Here is a 24,601-nt window from a genome sequence, read left to right as displayed (position 1 = left end):
CAACCACCACCCTTCTCTCTTCCCACAGCTCCCCAGGCAGGGTAAAGCAGGTTGCCCATGACTACATCCAGTTGGGTTTTGAACACCTCCAAGGATGGAAACTCCATAACTCCTCTGGGCAACCTGTTCCAGTGTCTGAGATCTTCACAGTTTCTTGGGTTTAAACAGAATTTCCTGTATTTCAGTTAATGCCTCATTGCCTCTTATCCTGTCCTGGGTGCCAAGAGAAGAGTCTGGCTCTATTTTCTTTGCTTCCTGCCATTAGATATAAATATCTAATTTTTAAAAATCTAGACTTGGCCAAGATCCCCCCCTAAGCCTTTTCTTCTTGAGGCTAAACAATCCCAGCTTCTCAGAATGCTTGTGTTCTCATTTTTTAGAGAACAAAAGCTTTAAAAAAAAAAAAGTGCATTTGTTTAGTTTTGACCATGCAACGAACAAAGAATAAATTTCCTTAGGTTACAGATTACCCACAAAAAAGAACTTCCATACACTTTGGTTTATTTGGTTTAGTACTGTGTGGTTTAAAGGTTTTACCTCGATCTGCTATTCTCTTCATCAACTGGTGTTCTCCCCATTTAATCAGATACTTAAGAATATCTTGTTCACTTGCCTGGTAGAAAGAGAAAGTCAGCAATCTGTATATGCTTAGTTTAATGTCACACCAAAAAAAAAAAAAAATCACCATGTGCCCAGATCTTTTACAGCTACCAAGAAACATAACTGTACCAAGAGTGAAGTATTTGTACTTTATGATCTGCCATACCACTTCCTCCAAAAATGTTAAGGTAGTACTACTGGTATTTCACCATCATGATTTCTAGATTCCTGTCACTTACTGAATCCCTAGGAGGAGGGGAAAAAAAATTTTCTACAGATGGAAAAATTTGTCTAGCACGAAAACTTACAGATACTAAATTTGAATGATACAAGTTAATGAAAAGGGGCAGTTCTAACACTGTGTGTTTGGATCTCTTACCTAACATTACAAATTCAGCATCTGCACAGCCTGGAAAGCTATGAAAATAATCAAACCAACTAAATTATAATCTACATGAAGAGAAAGATTTTCAGTAATGCTATAAACAAATCAACTTTGCTTTGTTCATACCTATATACATGTGCTAATCACTCAACATTTTTAGAGGAAAAAAATCATGTACTGAAACACTTGAACTCATCTACATAATTCCTTAACAACTAGGGTGGGAAATATAGTCATAGTACACACTGTCATGGAAGATCAACAGTACTGTTTACTGTAATTCCTGAAATGTTTGAAGTAAACAAAACTTTTTTTAAAAGAACACTTTAAATAATCTCTAACACTTTAAAAAAAAAAAAAAAAGGTGAGATTGGGACAGATATAATTTAAAAAAAAAAATCCAGTCATCTTTAAGCTATTAAAGGCTGGTCATCATTATAAATATATCTGCCCTGAAGAGAAATGGCAGCAAAAATCCAAAAGCTTTCTATTAGTCAGGATGGTTTTCTCTCCCTAAAACACAATCATTGAAGAAATGTCACCAAAAAAAAAAAAAAAGAAATTCTGCAGTACTTGTCAGAAAAGTTATTTTTATGTCTTGCCCCAAAAATAAACTAAGCCTTCTGAATGATGACTAGTTCATTAGCTCCCACTGCCCCCAACTAGGAGGTACATTGTTACAGAAAAACTACTACCACCACATGATTTTGTAAAACACTGAAACATGCAAAGCAAATGTTAGGTTCAGAAATGCTTCATTTGAAATAATACGCAGCTGTTTCTAAACTATTATTAGGCTTCTAAGCAACAGCGTATACCACCAGTTTGGGTTGTGTTACAAGCCAAGTACAAAATGGTTTGCTTAATCACTACTTCAATTTCATTTTTAACATGTTATAAAAGGAATGCTTAGTGTGCATACAAACCCACTCTCGCCTAAAATTTAAAATGAGCTACTCCCAAGCACTTCTAGTAATGGTGTAACATACCCTGCTTCAAGCAGCACCAGCTGTATTCTGCACTGCAGGTTACCTGTAAATAGTCAGACTGAATAGCTGTGAGCAGGTGGTCCTTGCTGAGTTCGTAGAAGACATCTGAAGTCATGACCTGGGTAAACTCCTCACAGAGGAAATGTAGCGCTTGACGATGTACCCACTTGGAACCGTATGGCTGAGAGCTCCACTTCAGAATGGCAATTAAGGTGTCTAGTGAGATGCTCTCAGCAATAATATCTTCACAGCCTAGGAAACAAAAGCAAAAGTCAATGATGTCGTTACAGAGGCACTTTGATCCTGAAGGAATAATACATATAGCTAAATCTGTAATATAAAGGGTTCTATGACTCCCAGCGAGAGTAAAAACAGAAGTGCCCTACAGACCAACATTGCAAACAGGGTTAAGTTCTCACTAAAAGTATAATAATTTTAATTGTGGTTTAGGATTCCAGCTATACAGTCATTTACCTTTTAAAGGCACATGAAACATCATGTCTGCTGGCATGCCTGGATGAACAACTGGAAAGCTAGTTCAGCCCTGCTAGACCCTCCTTTGGTTAATACACATTATCTGACTGTTTAAGACATTTTAAAGTTGCAGATTTGAATTTGAGTCACTATTGTTTGCAGATTAATAGAAGGCTATAAACCGTAACAGAGCAGAGGTGGGATTTCCATGTGTATCACTTTGTACATGGACCCTCCTGAGAAAGACCATGCAGACGAGCAGAAACAAGAGCTGTGACATTATTGGTACTCAGCTACTCAGCACAGGATGAGGGCAGCAAAGCATCATTTTCTAACTCACAGAGAAGGCAGAAAGCAGCGGTTGGTTGCTCTGGACCACTGGCCTCCATATCTAAGCAAGGCACAGAGGGTGCCAGGACAGGGAGCACCTCCTCTGATAGCGAAGCAGAAAATGAAGCATCCAAGAGGCAGGTATTCTGACTTGTGGTTAGTCTGCTACAGTTTCTTCATACCCACTACTGCATTAGTATTTACTCTTTTGCAGAGTATGTGTCTTCTGAAGGACAGGGGACATTTAAGTCTCCTGAAGGGAGATGGAACTGATTTGGAAGAAATGAGGGAAGACGTACTGTGGGAGGGCTGAAAACACGGGTACTTGGGGTTACTGAGTTAAGACAATGTTGATAACGAAGTCTCCAATAGCACCTTGCTGATTTAATTTGTACATCTGGTTTACATATACACAGAATACTATTTCTATTTGTACTATAAAGATAGCAATTTAAAGAAAAAAATTCCTATTCTAGAATTATACATTCCAATCTCAGCTCACTACAGCCACAAAATTACAGCTGTGCTTACGCCCATGAGAGGTCCCCAGTCAGTTCAGAGCAGCATGCTTACACTGCAATTATTTTATTTTTTATACATCATCATTTTTCTCTCAGTTTCAAGGATATTTAAAACTAAACTTTGAAAGTTGTTTAGAGAACTTTATCTCATTACTGAGCTCTTGGACGAAGCTGAGTAAGGAAGTGTTTAGCACAGTAATCTTAATGTTTGTCAAGACAAAGATAAAAGAGGCTCTCCTGATACTACATATTTTGAAACTGGTTGCATACATGTAAGATACACCAGCAGCAATTAATAGAATTAAAAGAAAATTTTACTTTTCTACGTAGGCCAGCACACAGAACATAAACATTGACTCCATTTCTGCTGCAACTAATAGTGTAAAGGATAAGTTACTAAGGAATAAGTAATAACAAGTGAACATGCTACTTCAAGTAGAAGGGTATCTGTCAAAGGAACCACTACGTAGGAACAAAGTCACTGAAAAGGGAAACTTAAACAGTAAGGTAAAGAATGTGGTAATAATAAGCAACAGTTTAAACGTGAGGCAGGTTATAAGTTTACCTGTCCTATTAAACACATGTATTTCTACTTAATACTATAAAAAAAAGCCAGCAGGTTAATTTTAAGAACAATATTTTGCCATTAAAATTTTCTAAATTTAAATATAAAAAAAGTACAGCAAATGTAATAAATACAGTCAATGCTCAATGAGAATGTTTGCAGCAAATTCCAAGAATATGTCTGAATGTGTATGTAGTTTTGGAAACAATTTTTATCTATTTTCTAGAGGAATTTGTCCCCCCAACAGTAATTTTACACCAGTTCATACTTAAAACTGTCCTCAACAAGCACTTGGACAATTTGTTTTTCACATACCTGATTCACCTGAGAAAAGGAAGACCATGTATTAATACAGCCACTGACAAGAAGGGCTAGCAAAAGCATCCACATTTCTGAATGATGCATTAAAGGTAGCATTATGCTATTCATCCCAAGTCAGACTCTCTCCATTTGCTTTTGACCAAGGAATAAGTGTTGAGTCATGTTTCAATGCACCTGCTTTGTCCTTTACCATTACTGAAGTAATACAGCACTTCTCAGAGCTACCCATTACATCAGGTTACATACTGTTATTACTACTACAAGTAAGAACAGATGCCTTACTATAGATATTGACCTCTAACCTACATGGTAAGGACTAGCCTAAAGCAAGCAGTGAACATGCAGCAGAGATTGGTTGGAGGCACTTGGAACACCAGCCCGATCATCACAGGCACCAGATGAGAGCAGAGGATGAGAACTGAAATACACTCCTTGGGTTTTGGTACAGGTTAGAGAAACTGCCCCCTCTAGATGGGGGAATTCCCCAGAAGCCTGAAGGATATACCTCACTCTGAAGTCTTAAAAAATTCTGGTCAAGAATCTAAAAAACAGCATTTAAAAAAACACAAACAAACCTACCTTAAAAGAAAAGCTCAGAATATTTCAGCACATCAGAAATAGGAATAATGAAGTCTGAAGCTTTCCACTTCAGGATCCATTTTTACTTACAATTTTCCTTACATTTTTACTTACATAGTTAATGGCTGACATTGTTATTTTACTTTGTCATGCGAGTCCCTCATCTTCCTTTTTGGGGCTCAAAAAAGGAAAATGCTAAGTTAGCAGTAAACCTGGCATGGTGAATGAAAGCTAACCATGACTAGTTGCAGTATGCTTAAAAGAGGGGTTTGCTTCCCTGAAGAAGAAACAGAGTTGCTTGAAACAATTCTTTAGGATCATCTGTTGTGCACTAAGTCTTGTCCTGCAACTTTTTACATGCAATTATTCTGTTTGCATGCAAGCTGACTTCAGCAGATGATTACATCCCCCTGAAGTCTAAAGATTACACGTTAAGGACTGCTCCATTTCAAGGGCAGTATGTAAACCCACTCACTGAGATCAGTCACAAGAAAACTCAAGAGCAAAGAGACTTATCTCAAAGCAAATGCCATTCAGAGTGTTTCATCTGATGTTTATTTTTGAACCCAAGATACCTGTCCCTTGCAAAGACAAAAAACTACATTTCCGTAAGAAATGCAGTTCCAAAGATCTAAGCAACACTGATTTATAGAAACAGAGCATCAGTTCAGTCTCAATTCTTCTGTCAAGTCTAATTATTGCACAACTACCAATAATATGACATCATCAGGTGAAAAGCTCATTTTGGATGCCTAGCAAATGAAACAGTCCTTTTCCCAAGTAATTTTAGCAATGTGTCAGAACTGTGGGATTATTAAAAGTATTTCTTCTGAAGTAAGCATGAGGTAATAATTAAAGTGTTTTCTGAACATCTAAATAAGTTGGGGCAACCCAATTCTAGTTATGGAAGGAAGCCAATTTCTTTTCTTCTTCAGCAGAAGGGTTTTTTTGCTTTAAGAATCAGCCACTTGGCAAAAAAAGCAGTCATCTAATAGCCACAATATTGTTCTTCACAGTGGAATAGAGCATTTTTCTCCTATGAGTACTATTATATAATATTCAGGCAGCAACAGTGTTTCCAAGATCCATTTGCAGTGTCCCAAAGTGCTCTACCACAAGCTTCTGTGACCATTATTATCTTTTCAGAGATTCAACTTGGAGTCTAAAGAAATGAAAGATGACTATCACATTTTGGACAAATGAGGTTAGTCCACGCACTGCTTTTGCTGGATACCAATAGGTCCTGCCTACAAACAAGTCCTTTCTTCTTCCCCATTTCTCTCTCAAATGCAATTCCAGTCCTTCCAAACAGAAACAGCTTGAGCCCATGTTTAGCATGCTAGCTAGTAGCTTGGGATCTTATCAAGACAGTTGACAGACCTGCTAAAGACAAATTCAGTGCCTTCAACACTTAGCAAAAGTGAAATTATGCAAACTTTTTACTATAAAATTGTTAGCTTGATTTAGCTCATTCTGTGGTGGAGACCTTTCCCCTAAACTTATACAAACCAGTGGAGCCAAGAAAAAAAAGTAGCAAGAATTATCTTGACACTGAACTGGAACCTAAAAGCTATTCAATGTTTTATTAAGTTTGTCACATTAGGAGAGACCATGCTGGCAATCAGGTACCATACTTTTTGAATTTACTGGCATGTAGAGAACAGTTCAGAGGCATGACCTGTAGCTAGTCTGGACTGCAGCACATTTGGAAGTTCCAAAGACACTCATCTCACCCATCCATGAGCATCCTTGCTGCTCTAACCAAGATTCTGACAGGAAAAGAAAAGGAAAAAAAAAAGACAACATTTGTTGACTCTCTTTCCCACATCTTACAGACCTAAAGCTGCAAACATGTCCTTGTATTGGGTCTGTGTGGCAAGGTTTTGGTAGCAGGGAGGCTACAGGGGTGGCTTCTGTTAGAAGCTGCTAGAAGCTTCCCCGGTGTCTGACAGAGCCAATGTCAGCCGGCTCCAAGACAGACCCACCGCTGGCCAAGGCCGATCCCATCAGCAATGGTGGTAGTCCCTCTGGGGTAACATATTTAAGAAGGGGAAAAAAAACCAGTTGTGGTGGCACAGAAACTGCAGCTGGAGAGAGGAGTGAGAACATGTGAGAGAAACAACCCTGCAGACCACCAGGTCAGTGAAGGAGGAGGGGGAGGAGGTACTCCAGGTGTCGAAGCAGAGATTCCCCTGCAGCCCGTGGTGAAGACCATGGTGAGGCAGGCTGTCCCCCTGCAGCCCAGGGAGGTCCACGGTGGAGCAGATCTCCACCTGCAGCCTGGGGAGGACACCACACTGGAGCAGGTGGGTGCCCGAAGGAGGCTGTGACCCCGTGGGAAGCCCGTGCTGGAGCAGGCTCCTGGCAGGACCTCTGGTCCCATGGAGAGAGGAGCCCACGCTGGAGCAGGTTTGCTGGCAGGACTTGTGACCTGGCAGGGGACCCACGCTGGAGCAGTCTGTGCCTGAAGGACGGGACCCACGCAGGAGCAGTCTGTGAAGAACTGCAGCCCGTGGGAAGGACTCACATTGGAGAAGTTCATGGAGGACTGTCTCCCATGGGATTGACCCCACGCTGGAGCAGGGGAAGAGTGTGAGGAGTCCTGCCCCTGAGGAGGAAGAAACGGCAGAGACAACGTGTGATGGACTGATTGTAACTCCCATTCCCTGTCCCCCTGCACCACTGGGGGGGGGGGGGGTCGGTAGAGAATTTGGGTGTGAAGCTGTGCCTGGGAAGAAGGGATGGGTGGGGGTAAGGTGTTTTAAGATTTAGTTTTACTTCTCATTATCCTGTTTTGATTTGATTAGTAACAAATTAAATTGATTTTGGTTTTTTTCCCCAAGTCTCTTTTGCCTGTGACCATAGCTGGTGTGTGATCCTTCCCTGTCCTTTTCTCAACCCTGGAGCCTTTCCCTGTATTTCCTCCACCCCATCCCACCAGGTAGGGGAAAAGTCAGCGAGCAGCCATATGCTGCTTTGTTGCTGGCTGGGCCTAAACCACAATGTATTTCAATGATTTACCAGCCGTTTTACCTCAACAGGCACTGCTGACTTTTTTTTTGCCTATTTCTACCCAATCCTTTTTTTATTTCTCATTACCCTACTCTGGTTTGACTGGCAATAAATTAAGTTAATTCTCCCTAAGTCAAGTCTGTTTTCCCATGATGGTAATTGGTTGAGTGATCACTCCCTGTCCTCATCTCGACCCATGAGCCTTTTGTTATATTTTCTCTCCCCTGTCCACTTGAGGAGGGAGGCTTTGGTGGGCACCTGGTGTCCAGCCAGGGTGAACCCACCACAGTCCTGTACTTGCTAAGGGTTCTTTAGAAGGCAGCCCACACCCACAGGCTATGGGAGCTGTCATGGAAGCTAAACCCCTTGTATAGTGGTATTAAACCAGACTGTCATCTTCTTACACTCCACATCTCTTGCTCTTCTGTTACACTGGTGCTTGGGTGGTCACTCAATGAACTAGTCAACTAATTTCTGTCAGTCCTGCTTCCAGCAACACTAGATCGCCAATAGCACAAACCCTACTGCCAGCATAGAGAACAGAAACAAGGAGACTAATGGAGGAGACAGGGGACTTTTGACAAGCTAACAATCTGCGTCAGATTCAAGTGATGTCATACAACTTGAGATGTAGCAATAGGAATTTAGGTTCTCCACAGCAGTAGGCAAAAAACATCAGTTACAAAACCCGTAAGAGCAAGTCAGAAGACTTACATAGTACAAACAGGAAACTACACCTTTTTAACTGGTTATCATATAAGCAGCAACTGCAACAACCCCTACTTTCCTGTAACTGTATTGTGAACAAGGGATCTTGTTCAACATCATCTTCTGGATGCAGGCTTACCTTCCCAGTTTATTAACATTTATTGCCTCCTGGCAGCGCCATATTGTCTGTCTTAAAGAAATGCTACATGTTTCTAGCTTCTTGAAGTTTTAGTGCCTTTATTTTTCCGTCTCCTCCCCAAATCGTTTAAAAAAAAGAATCTTTAAAAGGAGATTAAGTTAACTATTAACTGATGCCAAGCCTGTAACTTGCAGGTGCATTATCTTCCCCATTTTAGAACTCTGAAGCACACAAGTTTTGGTTATGTAAAGGTGCAAAACTACGTGAATGTTTTGCAGAGAAGAAAACAAGACCTAAGTTGCACTGGAGATAAAGAAGGGCTCAATGGGCATTAGCGGTCAAACACTGTTGAAGTCTATTGCTAAGTTCAGTAGCTCTTTTGAGCTACTTTTAATCCCTCTGATAATTTTTCTAAGCACAAAAATTTATAACAGTCGTGTACTCCCACCCTTGAAAGGCTGAATTCAAAGTACATCTATTATGGCACTGTTAAAGTCTATGGTAGTATTTTTTGCTTTATCCAAATACAAAGCCAACGATTTTATAGCACTTCAGATTAACTGTTCAAGTAAAAATAAAATATTATCTGAAGGTTAGGTCAGGCAGCATTTTGTGTTATGCTAAATATCCTTCCACAGTGAAAACTCTAAGTTACATGGAATCCAGTACAGCATATTATCCAGCCATCTGAAATATTAAATTAGGGAGCAGATGAAAACAATGCAACTTGTGTTATTTAAAAATATTCATTTATGATATGGCAGTTAGAAAGCTGTTACACATTCTAAGATATTAACAGCTGTATTTTTTAAGTTGTAAGTTTAGCCAGAAATGTCAGGTAACTAGTACACGTTTAAAGCATCCAATATTTGTGGCAAAAGCTCTTTAATGTTTTCTCTCCTAAACAATGAAAATGAGTTTACTCTTCTGCTCCTGCCACATGTAAAATGCATGAATTTAGGAAGCCTGAAATCTGCATCTACATCTTTGGCTTCTTGCAGCCACCAGTTGATAATGGCCCTTGACTGGGCTTCATCATTCCTTAAGAAGCACATTCAGCAGCAGCGACAGGCATAGCTGATCCAGCTTAAACAGAAAACAGTCGTGGGTCAAACATAAAGCTACCAAGTCAACCATAACAAACCAGAGGGAAGAAGTTAACATGGGAACAATGAAGGGCTGAGGGAGGAAGAGCTGATGTTTAGAGGTACCACTGCTAGCCATCACTGTTCAGTTTTTAAGCCATATACTTCCTAGAACACAGGTGGCTGAAAGAAAAACCTGAAAACAATGACCAGATCTGTTTCTCTGCAACCTATAACATTGTGAACAACTTTGATGTGCCCAATTGTACAACTCAGTCAAATTCTTCATCCTTGCATATAGCCCTGGAATGCAACTGCTCTAAGGAAGATCCTTTCTGCTTTCTCCAGTCTTTGTCCTCATAATTTAAAACTTAAGCAATAATTTCAGGCTTGAGTACAAGTGAATCATTGTAAGGAGATAATAGGTCAGATTTATGTTAATATTTACTTAATCATACCCAATTTATTTTGATGTTATAAGTGCCAGACTAGTTCCTTTGAGCATTCCTACTGCACGGATATATAACTGACACATTTGCCCTAATCTTCCCACAATACATTTGTGTGTATTTAATACTGGTACTGTGGGCTTCCTGGCATTTCAGTATTTCAGTCCTGCTGAGATCAAGGGTACTTTTGATGTCAGGCGGTATCTGCCTCTAGATCAAAGGCTGTGCTACTGAATACGGCTTTAAAATAAAGTTTCTCAGTTCTTATTCTTGTCAAGGGTAAAGTCAACACCTAAAAATAAAAGGAAAGCAAAAAATCTGGAATTAAGTTATTTTTTGTTAATTTTACTTTAGAAAACTTCTTTAAATCAGCAGGCAGAAGAGACTCCCAAGCAAAACTATTTCATAGGGTCCCAGTATCCAAAAACCTGTAACAGAAAAACATACTGTACCACCACCTCAGTGAGACCATTCATGACAGTAAGCAACAGGGCCAATATGCGGAAGAGCATTCATATATTTAATACAGCTATCTAATAAAAATTAAGATACCTGAAGCCAAACTCTGCAACAGCAGTGGACGCGGTAGCGCAGTAAGACTGGAAGGGGGGAGTATTTTAACAACACGTGATGAACAGGGCTAGGGAACTGATCTGGTTTTAATAACCGTGCTACAGAAGAGGAAGGGATCAGTGACTTTAAACTTAATCTTTGTGAGTCACTGTGTTAAAACAATCACACCAGTACAGTTGACAGAGAGCAGCAAGGCAGCATGAAGACACAAAAGCAGGAGCAGAGCGCAGAAATAAGTAGGCAGAGCACAGAAATGTTCCACTAAGGGATGTACTTGAACTTCCTGGAGAGGGCTCTAACCGTCACAGCCTCTGTGAAAGCAGTGAAGAGCTTCCCTTTTTGATCGTTAACAAGTACTGCAGCACCCCTCATAGCAGTCTCAGTCCTATTAGGTACAAATGGGTTTCAGTATGATCAGCTCTACAGATGAGATATGGTTGCCAATTAGTTCATTTATTCAAATTAGTCCATTCAAAGATCCAATTCAGTTTCTCTTGGAAGATAAGTGACAATCATCAGCTGAAACAAATCAAGCTGAAGGCAGAATAAATTCTAAATAACATAGTCTTGCTTTACTTGGACAGTAAAGATTCATAGCACGTACCCATACTATCACTGACTTCATAGGGAAACCATCTATTAAAAATACAACAGTCAAAAAAATGAGTATCACTGTGTTAGGAACAGAAAGATTTCTGTGGAAAGAGTCAAAGCTGAATCATCTGCTGAAACTGAAGAAAAATTACAACATCTGGATACTTAGAAAGGTCCCTGAAGACAAATCAAACTAAAATCTGTTGAAAGTAAAAACAGTTGATCAGAAGCTTTAAAATACATCAACTTCACTTGACACTCAGTTACAAATACCCAGCCAAAACAGAGTAAAAGTGAGCAAAATGAGTTGGAAAGAGTATCCAGACTTACATATAATGAGCCCAAAATATTTTCCAGGAAACCAGGGAGACAAGCTTTAGCAAGTTTGCAATTGGCTAGCATGAGTGAACTGAATCAAAAAACTTGAGCCAGGGTGTGTGGAAATCTAGAGAAAAAACTTAAGACATTAGCTACTGCAAAAATCAACTGATGGGATTGGTCAGAACTTGGGCAAAATTGGACACCTGCAGCACAACAAAGTAGAAAAGTGCTTTCAGAGGACCCAGCTAAGAGATTTCATGAGAACTGCCTGCTCAGTGGTCTCCAACACCTGTGCAATGCTGTCTCTTCCAGCATCACTCCACATAACATCTAGAAATCAGATGTTTGAGTGACAGCTCCAGCACAGAAGCATGCTAGCTATAAAATCAGGGAATGGGAAGGACACTACTGAAACAAAGATCTCTCATCTACTTCATGTTAAGTATTACAATAAGGGAGGACAAGGTGCTACGGTTAAGTGCCAAAACAAGAACAGTGGCCACTGCTAAAGCACATACTTTGTTAAGTGATCTATTAGTCAAGCGCAGGCATATAGTTTTCCCTTATCAAATAAGCTTCCTTTTAATTTTAGTTAAAAGATTACACCAGAACAATTCTTCAGTGTCAGCACAGTATCAATGACCTAAACCTGAACTCAGCAGATTAAGAATGAAACTATTAGATGCTGACTTCACTGGCATATACAGATTTTCTACAGACTGCTTACTGCTTTCTCCTGTAGCTAGGGAACGCAGCACTGATTTGTAGAATCCTAGTTAGTTCAAGTTAAAATCTAGAATTTCAGTATCTGAAGGGGTGCCAAATTTACATTTGCTAGTATTGGAAAATATAATAAATTTCAACCCTTGCCTGATTTTACTGCATTTCTCCCTTATGTATAACCATCTCCCCACCCCACAGCTCACCACTTTTGTGGCCAGACAGATTTACCAGGGAAAGAAGAAAAGACCTCTGAAGGCCAGTGCATCCCTCTACCTCCTCCCAATGACCTCCCCCAAAATGCTACAGCTCTGGTTCATCCAGAGGGCTACGAAGACTGAGCCCAGACTGCTGCACTCGCTGCTTCCAGCCACCTGAGTGCGCTGCCGAGATGTTGCAAGCCCAGTGCAGCTCCTGCAGCTGCCTTTCTTCTTCCTCCCCTAGAGGTAGTGTTGGGGAAAATCCTCCAAGGAAAAGTTAAGATCTTGTTACCGCTGACTCACAGAATATATACTCCAGAGCAACATGGATCTGTAGTGCACTACTGAAAAGAGTGCCAGTTTAGGACGTGCTGATGCAAGCACGCTCAATTTAAAGTGAGCAGAAATAATGAAACTCAGCATCAAATAAAAACATCATTTCTGTTTTTCACCATTTACTAACACCTAAAAAATAAAAGCCATTTTTCCTATATATGTCTGCCCAAGTTTCTCTTTGAAGTCCTCTAACTATCATTGCTTATCTGCTTTGATATAACTTGCAATGCTTCATCAGAGCACTTCTAGATCACAGTTGTTCCAGTTTAGGTTTCCAATCTGAGGGAAAGAATTACACCCTGTTCATTTATGAAACAGTGTGTAATTATTCAGTGTCTTACTGAGGGCTTCATTCACAGTTTAATTCCCTCATTAGTATTCCCTGAGCACACTAAATCCTTTTAGCACTCGTGTATGCGCATACACCAAAACTGAGAAACTGTATACTTATATCACCTTTTTAATTTCAACTCATTTTCCTTTCTTGCTTTCAGCTGATCTACAGAGTTGTCCTGTTCTCAAGGACTATTAACTTGCAAATATTGTATAGGAATGAATTTAACGCTAAAGTTCAACTACAGTTAAACTTTTTGTCACTTCTGCATTCCATTCGACATTAAGTTTCTAGGTGTACTTGGAGGAGAACAACAACAAAAATAAGAAAAATGCATACAGTCCAGAAAGGGTCCAAAGGAGTGCCACAAAGATGATCAAAGGGCTAGAGAACCCAGCCTATGAGGAAAGACTGAAGGAGTTAGGTCTTTTCTCCCTGGAGAAGAGAAGGCTTGGGGGGCATGTCATCACAGTATTCCAGTACCTAAAGGGCAACTACAAAGAAAACGGAGGCTCTCTCTTCACAAGAAGCCACATGGAGAAAACAAGGGACAACAGGTACATGTTGCACCAGGAGACATCTCAATATAAGACATTTTTTACAGTGAGAACAATCATTCACTGGAACAACCTCCTGAGGGACATGGTATAGTCCCCATCACTGGAGGTTCTCAAGATGTGATTGGACAGGGTGCTAGATAATCTCATCTAGGCTCCCTTTCCCACGAAAGGTTGAACCAGATGATCTTTCGAAGCCCCTTCCAGCCTGGGCTGCTCTACAATTTGATGATTCTGAGCCTAAGAACACCTCATTTGCATTCCTGTAGCAGCATATCTTGGAAAACTCATCTCCTTTGTTTTCTGCCACTTTTATTGCAGTAGGATTATTTCAACTTTCAGCATCATCTGAAAATTTGTTTCCTAATACCAACCTCTACAGAAGATACAATAGTTCTGATCAGTTTCCCATATCTTTATCACTTAGTTTGATATACTATTAGGATAACCCATTGTACACCCAAGTATGATCTTTTCCTGCAGTGCTTATACCTGCTTTTTCCTGCCCACTCCTTAAAAAGTCTCCTATTTTACTGAAGTCTACTTGATAGTTTATACTATAAAGATTTCAATCTTGTCAAATTTAATTTGATAGCTAGAAGTTACAGATGTGCAGATCTACTGTAAAAAGTTATCTTCTTAAAAAAAAAATTAAACTAGCTTAAACAAATCATATTGCTGATATCTCGGTGAATTCCATTCTCCATTTCTCAGCTCAAAAGCAAAGTTCTCATTCCCCACCAGCAAGGCCTGAAGCAACTGCCATATCCCATTATGTATAATATGGCCACTAAATAGTTTAAATACGAACAGATGAAATACCAAGCAAAGCTCCTGCCACTACAAGAGGTGTTACTAGTTCACCGGTCAGTGCTCCAACACCTCGCCAGAGATTGTAATAACCCTGGCCAGCCTCCATGTGCAGGAAGTACATTATCAAGATTTAAGTGATCTTCAAGAATAATGGACAGAAGTGAAATTTTCTGAACTTTTAAGTCTGAAAATACTGACTGCCCCTGGCTTCAGTTCTGTACATCAAGAAATAGATACCAGAGACCGAGGACTAGCGCAGTTAAGCCATTTAAATTTACCTTCCAACAGCAAGATTGCAGGCTTGGTGTGGTGCCCCCTTTGACATAAACTACAGAAATAATCATTCAAGTTTACAGCCCTGTTAACACATAGGGACACTTCATAACAAGTCTAAATATTTCCTCCTCTGAACAAGGATCTCTTGTATCCTCCCCCTGTCGTTTACACCCAGAAAATGGATTCTAGATGAAAGTAGATAAAGATCAGAAACATCAAGACCAGTTATACACATTTGACATAAATAGCATGCAATATCGTTAAAAGCTCTTACATGGCATTTCTTCTGTCTTTAGAAAACACAGATGTATTATCTACAACTTAGATGGAAAAGAAATTCTTCTTAAAGGAGTTATCAGCCACTGATAGCAAGACTCAATAGGCATACTTACACTGCAAAATTGCTAAAAAATTATTCTAATAAGGTCATATATTCTACAGCAAGGACAGTATTACATACCTTGTGCAAGCATGTTAAACTCCAAGAACAGTGCTATGTGATAAAGCTCCATAGCTTCTTCAGCCCTAGTCATGTTTAGTTTTCCTGCTACAAGAGCCTGAACTTCACTTAAACTGCCCACTGAAGGGCTGGAGTGCAAAACTGAGAGGTCCACCACATCTGTATACATACAGTTCAAAATGACCTTAGCATATTTTTTTGGTATGATAGATTCATCCAATATAATTCTAGTTGGAGTTCGTAGAGTTCGGTCTGTGATTTCTTCACCAGTTCGTATCCTCCTCTGCAGCAAGTGACGAAAAAATGGAGATCGTGATGAAATAATAGCTTTGTGAGCTCTGAGCTCTTCATCTAGACAGTTCTGACTTCCACCAAAAGTTTCAACTAAGTCAGAGTTGGATGAAAAGCTAAGAACCACATCATAGTAGCACATGTAATCAAACAGTGCACGCATGTCAACATCTAAGGAATTTGGTGTTCCAAATTCTTCACTAAGCTGCACAAGGATATCAACATTCTGGAATCTTGAATCCTCCATTCCAAACTCGCCTGTATAAAGGTAGTGTAACAAAGCTGAAAACATAGGCATATCTATGCCAGCTGTGTTAATATCCATTATTATTTCTGCCCCATACTCTGGTGAGGAAGAAAGCAGCGTCTTAAAAAATGGACATCTTGCTGCCAATATCGCACGATGCACAGGAAAACAAGTTTCTTGAAATATTAAGTCTACATCGGTACAATATTTGTACTGATAAAGTTCAGCCATGTCTTTTTGTAGCGTTCTGGCTTCTGGTCTTGCCAAATTAGCTTGTAGATAAAGTTCCTTCAAGGCTGAAGTCCCTTCATATTCTTCTACTAATGCATTAACATCTCGGACATCCCAGCCTGAGAGGAGCTCACGCATCTGCTTGGCATGATCAGCAGATCGGCTAGATTTCCGACGTTTAATGAATTTCTTTTTGAGGGTGGCAAGGCCAGAGGTTTTCTTTTTCTTGTCTTGAGGTTTCTCATGGCCATGGTCAAGGCTATACAGCTTTGATTCACAGCCATAACCTTGATGAGAGTAGGATGATGTCCCTGAAGGCAAAAAGGAAAATGGAACACATTTAGTCTTTAAATTTAAAGGGAAGGTCCATAACACCTAAACAGTCCATCAATGTCTCTGTAAATTACACAGGTTTTCCTTCTCCTCAGATCACATAATTCAACAAGTTGGAAACCTGACTGAAGCCTTCTCTGGCCATTCAGAACAAAAATAATTGCTTTTTGCATCTACAAAGTTTATACTTTTTTTTTTTTTAAAATGTACTCAATTTTAAGAACCAAGCAGTGCCAGTTGATGTAGCTCTGTAGCACATCAAACACTCACCCAAGCAGGAGGAGAACACTGTGGTCATAATGTTACAAGTATCATTGTATTAACTATAGGAAGTGAAAAATACAGGCTTTTTAAAAACTTGTATGTTCTCAGTGAAATAGTAGCACCTCCCCCCTCCACCTTCAAAATGTTTTTCAAATTCTGTTCTTCTAGCATTAAGTGTCATTTCAACAAGAAAAGCATACCTGACATCAAATAGTTATCACAGGCACAAGAAAAAATGGGGAAAAAAAGAGAACACAGTACCAAAACATTCAGGGAAATTGAGGACAATGAATTAATTTTCAATGCAAATTTAACAATAAAGTAAAAATCCTGTCATATGATAATCAAGTAATGCCAAAAGTCAAACACACAAAATGGGCTCCCTTCCACAGAACTACAGATGATAATTTGTGGGTACACCCCATTTAAAAGAATATGGAGAATTAAAGTTTTACTGTATTATTAAAGATGTCCTTTGAACAGAGCATTATACAATTAAAGTATACATATAATTATTTGTCCCCTCAAAAATCACTTATAGGGAAGTTATGTTATGAACGAAACACGTCATGAAACAAAAAACAGATTCCCCTCAACGTTATCGGTGTTACATACCTGACCTGTTCTGCTAAACGAACCTTTGCTGATTGTCAGTTTGAGCCTACTATACAGTAACACTGACAGCAATTGAGTAAGAAAAAGAGGAATCAATCTGCATTTCTAGAAGTAAAACTGAAGTAGTGTTTTAATAAAAAAGTAGTTAAAAACTATAGTTTAAACAGAAGCATGACTCTCACATTAAAGGGTTCTTTTCTAATTTAACTTTATTTACAGAATTTTCACTCTAAGCCAGATGGTCAAAAACCTCAGACATGACAGGAAAAGAAGAAAAACGTACACAAAGCCAACTACTTCCAGACAAAAGAAGAAACCAGAAGAAAATTTGCAAATGGTATACAGATTAATAACAATTGCAGGTTCATTTGAAATAGTATTTGTCCATTTTCTGATGGGAACAGTTAACAATTGTTAACAATTCCATTAGTACACTTCTGTAGCTTCAGTACTTGTTGTCTTTTTTGGGTCTTTAAGTTCAAAGCACATCCAACCACCAGAGTTTTTGGGGCTTTTATAACTTGTTCTATCATTGCTTTCTCACAGTTCCATTTGTTCCAGGTAGATTTGATGTGATGCTATTTTGCTATGCTATTTTGACAGTGATGTTATGGGCCAGTCTCTCAAAACAGAGTGCTTTTAGTTACCATGTTATTTCAGGTAAGCATTTCTTGAACTTTGAGAGACAGGAACAATTCAAAGTTGTCTTTGAGAGCACGGCAACTGTAGCAATCTAAGATTTCTGTAAACTATTTTATTATTTAAGCCTCAATAATTCTAAGTAACCTTATACATTGGCTTTTATGCCAAGCTAATTAAAACTCCCCCAAATCACGCAACAAAATGGTTTTATGATTCATCTATTAGTGAAAACTTTGGGAAGGAACTTTGCTTTCTTTGAGGAAAGCCCTCTAACCATTTCATGCATGCTACATTAAATTTTGCTTGATCAGGCAACATGTTATTAATCATACTGAAATTTTAAGACATTAAAAAGATATCAATTTAAATGAAGAGAACAGCAGTAACTCAAGACTACTTCAACAAAGAGGTTGTGCTGCAATATCCACCATAAAAATTCCTCCCATGTGCTATACTAGGTATTACAATAAAAAAGTAGAGAGTCAGTCTCCTGCTGATACAGACAAACCTAGAATTTCTGCTCCATTTAAAGAGTATCAATTACATGTCACAATAAAAGTATAACTACACTTTGGTCACTCTATAATGATACATTCTCCTCCAAGAAATGAGCTGGCATGTTCTCTATTTGAAGTATTTTGGACTCTAATTGCAAATTTGAGTATGCAGAATATTCTCTTACATTCCGCTAAAGAAAAACTAGGACACCACAAGTCTCAATTTCTTTCTTTACTGAAGGCTGCTGTGAGGTATTACTTGCACATGAATCACCATAAGATACTAAAACACCATTCAAACCTTGTGTACCCTGAGCTACTTACAAGATTTAACTTCAGAAGTATTGCAAACCGTGCTATTAACCCTTACAAATAGATAAAACACTGCTATAAAAGTGCCACCACACAACTGCTTTTTGCCAGAGGCAGAGGTAGAGATGCACCAGCATAGCCTCCCTGGGTTCACAACAGCTGGTGGCTCTGTATCCCTCAAAGAAAGAATTTTGAAGCCCCTTTTTGACCTGCCTGCATTCCTTCATAAGGCAGCATCAGAAGCAGGAAACAGAAATTTCTACCCCACTTCTACACTAAAAGGCACCAAACTCTTAAATGCTGTTAAAAAGCAATAGCTACTTCATGCCCCTAGACCATATCTAGCTTTGAACAGATAAATATTTACAAAGAAACAGATGACTGTCAAGAGAAACTACTTGGGCACTTGACAATGAATAATGGGATCTGTCTAGTCCTCTGCATGCCTACACATTTTAAAAATCTAATTATAGAGCTCTATTTAAAAATATACATCTTGAACAGATGTACCACCCTAGAAAATGGTGTGAAATCCTCCTCCTGAATGCTGTACACACAACAGCAAGGAGATGACTAACTCAACCTTTACTAAAACAAAAGTATTTTTTACAATAAAAGCACTGCATTATTTTTACTGATATGTCTCCTCTTCTTACACTGTAAGCAAATTCAGCATTACGTCGGCTAACAATGGGATCTCATCCTATGGAAGTACTGTGCTTCAACAGATCAGGTCTCAGTTTTTAATATTCATCCTACATTTACAATGTAACATGGTTGTATTGGGTTTCTGTGGCAAGGTTTTGGTAGCGGGGGGGCTACAGAGGTGGCTTCTGTTAGAAGCTGCTAGAAGCTTCCCCGGTGTCTGACAGAGCCAATGTCAGCCGGCTCCAAGACAGACCCACCGCTGGCCAAGGCCGAGCCCATCAGCAATGGTGGTAGTCCCTCTGGGGTAACATATTTAAGAAGGGGAAAAAAAACCAGTTGTGGTGGCACAGAAACTGCAGCTGGAGAGAGGAGTGAGAACATGTGAGAGAAACAACCCTGCAGACCACCAGGTCAGTGAAGAAGGAGGGGGAGGAGGTACTCCAGGTGTCGAAGCAGAGATTCCCCTGCAGCCCGTGGTGGTGAAGACCATGGTGAGGCAGGCTGTCCCCCTGCAGCCCATGCAGGACCGCAGTGGAGCAGATCTCCACCTGCAGCCTGGGGAGGACCCCACACTGGAGCAAGTGGATGTGCCCTGAAGGAGGTTGTGACCCTGTGGGAAGCCCGCGCTGGAGCAGGCTCCTGGCAGGACCTGTGAAGAGAGGAGCCCATGGAGCAGGTTTTCTGGCAGGACTTGTGACCCGGCAGGGGACCCACGCTGGAGCAGTCTGTGCCTGAAGGACTGCAGCCCACGGAAGGGACCCACGCTGGAGCGGTTCATGAAGCACTGCAGCCCGTGGGAAGGACTCACATTGGAGAAGTTTGTGGAGGACTGTCTGCCATGGGAGGGACCCCACGCTGGAGCAGGGGAAGAGTGTGAGGAGTCCTGCCCCTGAGGAGGAAGGAACGGCAGAGACAATGTGTGATGGACTGATTGTAACTCCCATTCCCCGTCCCCCTGTGCCGTTGCGGGGGGGGGGGAGGGGTAGGTTGAAAATCCAGGAGTGGAGCTGTACCTGGGAAGAAGGGAGGGCTGGAGGGAAGGTGTTTTGAGATTTGGTTTTATTTCTCATTACCCTACTCTGGTTATTTGGCAATAAATTAGTTTTCCCCAAGTTGAGTCTGTTTTGCCCGTGACGGTAACTGGTTGAGTGATCTATCCCTGTCCTTATCTCGACCCACTAGCCCTTTGTTATATTTTCTCTCCCCTGTCCAGCTGAGGAAGGGGCAGGGGGGAGTGATAGAACGGCTCTGGCGGGCACCTGGCTTGCAGCCAGGGTCAACCCACCACAATGGTGCCGCACTTTAATGGTAAAGCAGCATGTCTAAATCAAACCCATAGCCCTGAATACAGTTTCCAGAAATAAGGCAACTAATACATATCATGCAACTATTATAACTCTAGCCCCCATACTGCCAGTGCTACTTCAGGGCAGTAAATAGATCTAATGCCTTCTACATTTAAAAAAAAAAAATTAAAAGTCTGTAAAAGTTGATTTAACATTAAAACATCATTATCCTGCCACGTGATGAAAACCTCAGCTATTGATTTTAGGATACATCTATTTTCTACTGAGACAGCTACACAGACCAATCATCCAAACAAAGATCAAGATGAGAAAGAGCCAAACTCCACAAAGTGGGAAGAACAGATTAACACCTGTGATGTAGATAGTACATTTACTCTACTAGCACACTCATGTAAGTACCACCATAATATCAGAGGATTTCAGCACAAATTTTAACTAGAACACTCATTTTCCTTGCCTGGGATGAGACAGCCACATGCTTTTAGACCCTCCTAAAAAAAGTCTCAACTGCAATTTTCAATTTTGAATTTAATAACAAAGAACATCAACAAAACCTTCCGCATATCAACTACAAAGTTACCAGGTAATTTAATGAAGCCTTTGGAACTCTCCCCTCTTCAAATCTGCTCAAAAGGTGTTTCAGCATGCAGATCTGCCTGTTTTCAGGTCTGTAAGGGTTTCTCTTCATTCAATACAGAGGCAGACAAAAAACACTCGAGACATGAAATCAAAACATTTTGGCTGTGATTTTAGAAAGTATATACATAAACTGGGGCAGACCTTTTACTACTGTTAGTTATGATACACTGAAAATACATAAAGCCTTAAGGGGGACTTTACACCATGGATATCCAAGATGTTAGTAGTACTAACAGTTCTTCCTTGACATGCTATGAAAGCACCTGCAGAATTTTTAGCCCAGAGCACAGGTACAGTTTGTGAGCTGTCCTCTGCTCAGATCTCCAAAAGTTAGGAGTGTCACAAAAGCTGAGACAAGAGAGAAAAATTACAAAGCAAGTCAAATTTTCCTCTGCTAAGGATATCACTGTGCTTTCAGTGGTGATTAAGACAAGTAACACTGAATATCAATAACTACTTATTCAGTGTTGCAAGCCAAGGCACAAAGGAGAAAAGTGTTTATAAAGTATTTATGTTATTTACTGCTAAGATCATTCTTCAGGCTGTCAGGGTTTTTTTCAAGCAAGATTTATCTTCTCAAAAACTGCCTTCTTTTAGATTCATCACATAACTATTTATTATTTATAGTGTGGCAGTACTTAGATCTATACTGAGGTCTTTTTGCACTACACTGAAAAGCACATAAAGGTAATACCTGCCCCAGTTATGACTGGGATAAGAAAATAATTTCTTAAGAGCACCTTAACTCACACTTCCAGTTAAGCAATGTCCTTGCTTGTAAATAATACTGTTAGGACAGTCATTCCTCATTTACAGGAACAGGAAAGGGACAAGAGAAAAAGTTGTCTTCAAGACTGTTACTTTAACAGGCTTGTTATCAGATATCCTTTCTAGCAATAAGGAAGTAATTCACTGATATTAGACACAATGCCAATACTACAATGAATACTGATGATCAGGAGTTTTATATGCTCTAACACAGTTTCACAGAAAATCTGAGGGAGAAGAGTAGAAAATGGTAGATAGCATTAATAGACAGCAACTGTTCTTGAACTGGGAAAACTAGCATGCATGGTTTAATTATCAAAAACCCTCCATTTTATTTTATTTAAATAACCTGGCATCCATTTACTAGCAAATGGCAGACCAACTCATTGCATACGTAGGTCAAACAGATACCGGACAGTACCAAATTTCATGCACGATTGAGCTTGAATGGATTCAAACTGGTGACCTAGAAAATAAAAGCTCTGCATAACACTACTGCAAGTAAATCATATCCAGTGCATACACAATCCAGCAAGCCATTTATGTAAGTGACAAGAAAACTGAAGAGAGTTACCTATGAATGTCTGTTGTGCCTGTGAATTTCCCCCTACCCTTGGGGAACACGAGTGAGGGTAGTTAGATGCATTAGCACCCATTTTCTTCAGTCACTCAGGCATTCCGCCTGCTGGCTCTTCAGTGTATAATCCCATAATCCTTTATAAATCTTCAGTCCCAGGTCCAGCATTCTGTTCCTCCATTTCTGAAGAACAAAACCACCAATAAGTTACTTCATTATTTTTTTTCAGTAGGTATTATGTGATTTAGATAAAATGCCTCCAGCACATAGCATTTCCATAAATTAAATCCCCAAACATTTCCAAGATAGCTTTTTATTTGAAGGATTAAACCAAGATCAAAAATATTTTTTTCTTCCAAAATAATTTGTAATATTCCAAACCATTCACAAATCACTATGATAAACTGCAACCAGGAACAGAATGGCTATCAAACTTTCAGCTAAGAAATCTTCAAGTAGGAGTTGGTCTAGACTAGATATGTTCCTTTAACTTTATCGAGAAAGACTTTTCATACATGCTGATATTTACACATTGTTATAAAAATCCCAAATTGAATTATACTGACTGAGAAAGCAGAATAGGTCAATTGTGTTGGAGGTTATGCTATCATCACTGCTTTCAGGTGCATTTTGATTTCACTCCATTTATGTAGTTCTCATTCAGTCTTACTTTTCAAGTTTAGACTAGTACCAAGGATTAGGTTTATAATAGTAAAAATAAGGTGTTTAAGCATTAATCTGTTTTATTAGGCATTTGAAAACTTTTTAGGAAGTCAGTTCTGAGGAAATTTGAACAAGGATTCATTGCTAAGTGTACAACAAGCACGTTCCAATTTATTCCTATATTAGCAGCGTTAAAATATTAATACTGCAGAATGAAAGTTACCACAGTGAAGAACTGCCTACTATCAACTGAATACATGTGCCTTCATCCAAAACACAAGTGCACAGATAAAAATGATACAGAGGTAAAGTCTATATGAAGAATTTTTTGGACTCCATTCAATATTGTGAACATGTAGCTAAATTCTGCTGTGTTGTCACAGGTGTACCTATATTTGCTATATGCTCCCAATTCCATCTCCTTCCAGTACACTTCTGGCATGTTAAATCGGACAAGTGCCAGGCAAGAGCATGAGTTTCAAGAAAGCTGCAGCACAGTTCCGGTCCCTTCTCCCTGCTTTAATAATCTCTTTATTTCTGTCATGAGGAGTTCAGAAGGGGGAGTTACTATGACACTGGGGAGGTGAGATATGATTCTAAGTGGACAGGCACACCTGGCCTCTTAGTCACAAATGCAGCAGGCAAAGCAGATTCTGGGGAGCAGAAAGTGAGAGACAGGCCGGGAAGCAGAAGGCTGCAAACTGCTGTAGGCACAGGAGTGGGGCAGAACAAGTGCCCCAGGATTTGAGGGCTGACTATATGACGAGGAAGAGTAGAGAAGGGTTTGGAAACCTGGCTTATATACGTGGGTACATGAAAAGGCGAGAGACAGGCACGGGACTGAAGCATGGTGGAAGCATGCAGAGTACGATTTCCAACCATCTGATGCATTAGAACAAGGTTCCTAAAATCGGGCCTTTTGGCATTTGTGGTCTACGACACCAGAGGTTTTCAAAAAGGAATGACACCACCTCACACTAGACATGATGTGCAGGCAGCATCGCTGCTCTAGAAAGCGCAGAGTCCAGGTCTGCCTCACAGCTGCAGCCTGCTGATCACTAGCTGAATTCTGCTAAGGCAGGAGACACAACCATAACAACACAGCAATTTTCTTGGTATTATACAAGCCAACTTGAGCCAATCTACAGGTGTGCAAATGCAGAAGGGGAGAACTGCCACACCTGCTCTCGCTAGCTAAGTGGGAATGTCTGTCTCCTCAATTGCAT

At 39.9% G+C, this 24,601-nt stretch overlaps 1 protein-coding gene across 2 annotated transcripts in view; it reads right to left on the bottom strand.

Moving 5' to 3' along the window:
* BTBD7 (BTB domain containing 7) overlaps window positions 1–24,601 on the bottom strand; it is a 60,378-nt gene that overhangs the window by 16,394 nt on the left and 19,383 nt on the right. For both annotated transcript variants that reach the window (XM_075029923.1, XM_075029924.1), the window contains exons 2-5: window positions 22,710–22,895; window positions 15,342–16,421; window positions 2,018–2,226; window positions 538–613 (exon numbers count right to left, since the gene is read on the bottom strand). In XM_075029923.1, coding sequence (XP_074886024.1) covers window positions 538–613; window positions 2,018–2,226; window positions 15,342–16,421; window positions 22,710–22,791 — 1,447 coding nt within the window. In that variant the 5' untranslated portion in view covers window positions 22,792–22,895. The remainder of the gene's footprint in view (window positions 1–537; window positions 614–2,017; window positions 2,227–15,341; window positions 16,422–22,709; window positions 22,896–24,601) is intronic.

This window comes from Buteo buteo, chromosome 6, assembly GCF_964188355.1.
Source record: "Buteo buteo chromosome 6, bButBut1.hap1.1, whole genome shotgun sequence".
NCBI classification, from domain to species: Eukaryota; Metazoa; Chordata; class Aves; order Accipitriformes; family Accipitridae; genus Buteo; species Buteo buteo.
This window is presented reverse-complemented; position numbering and strand designations above follow the sequence as displayed.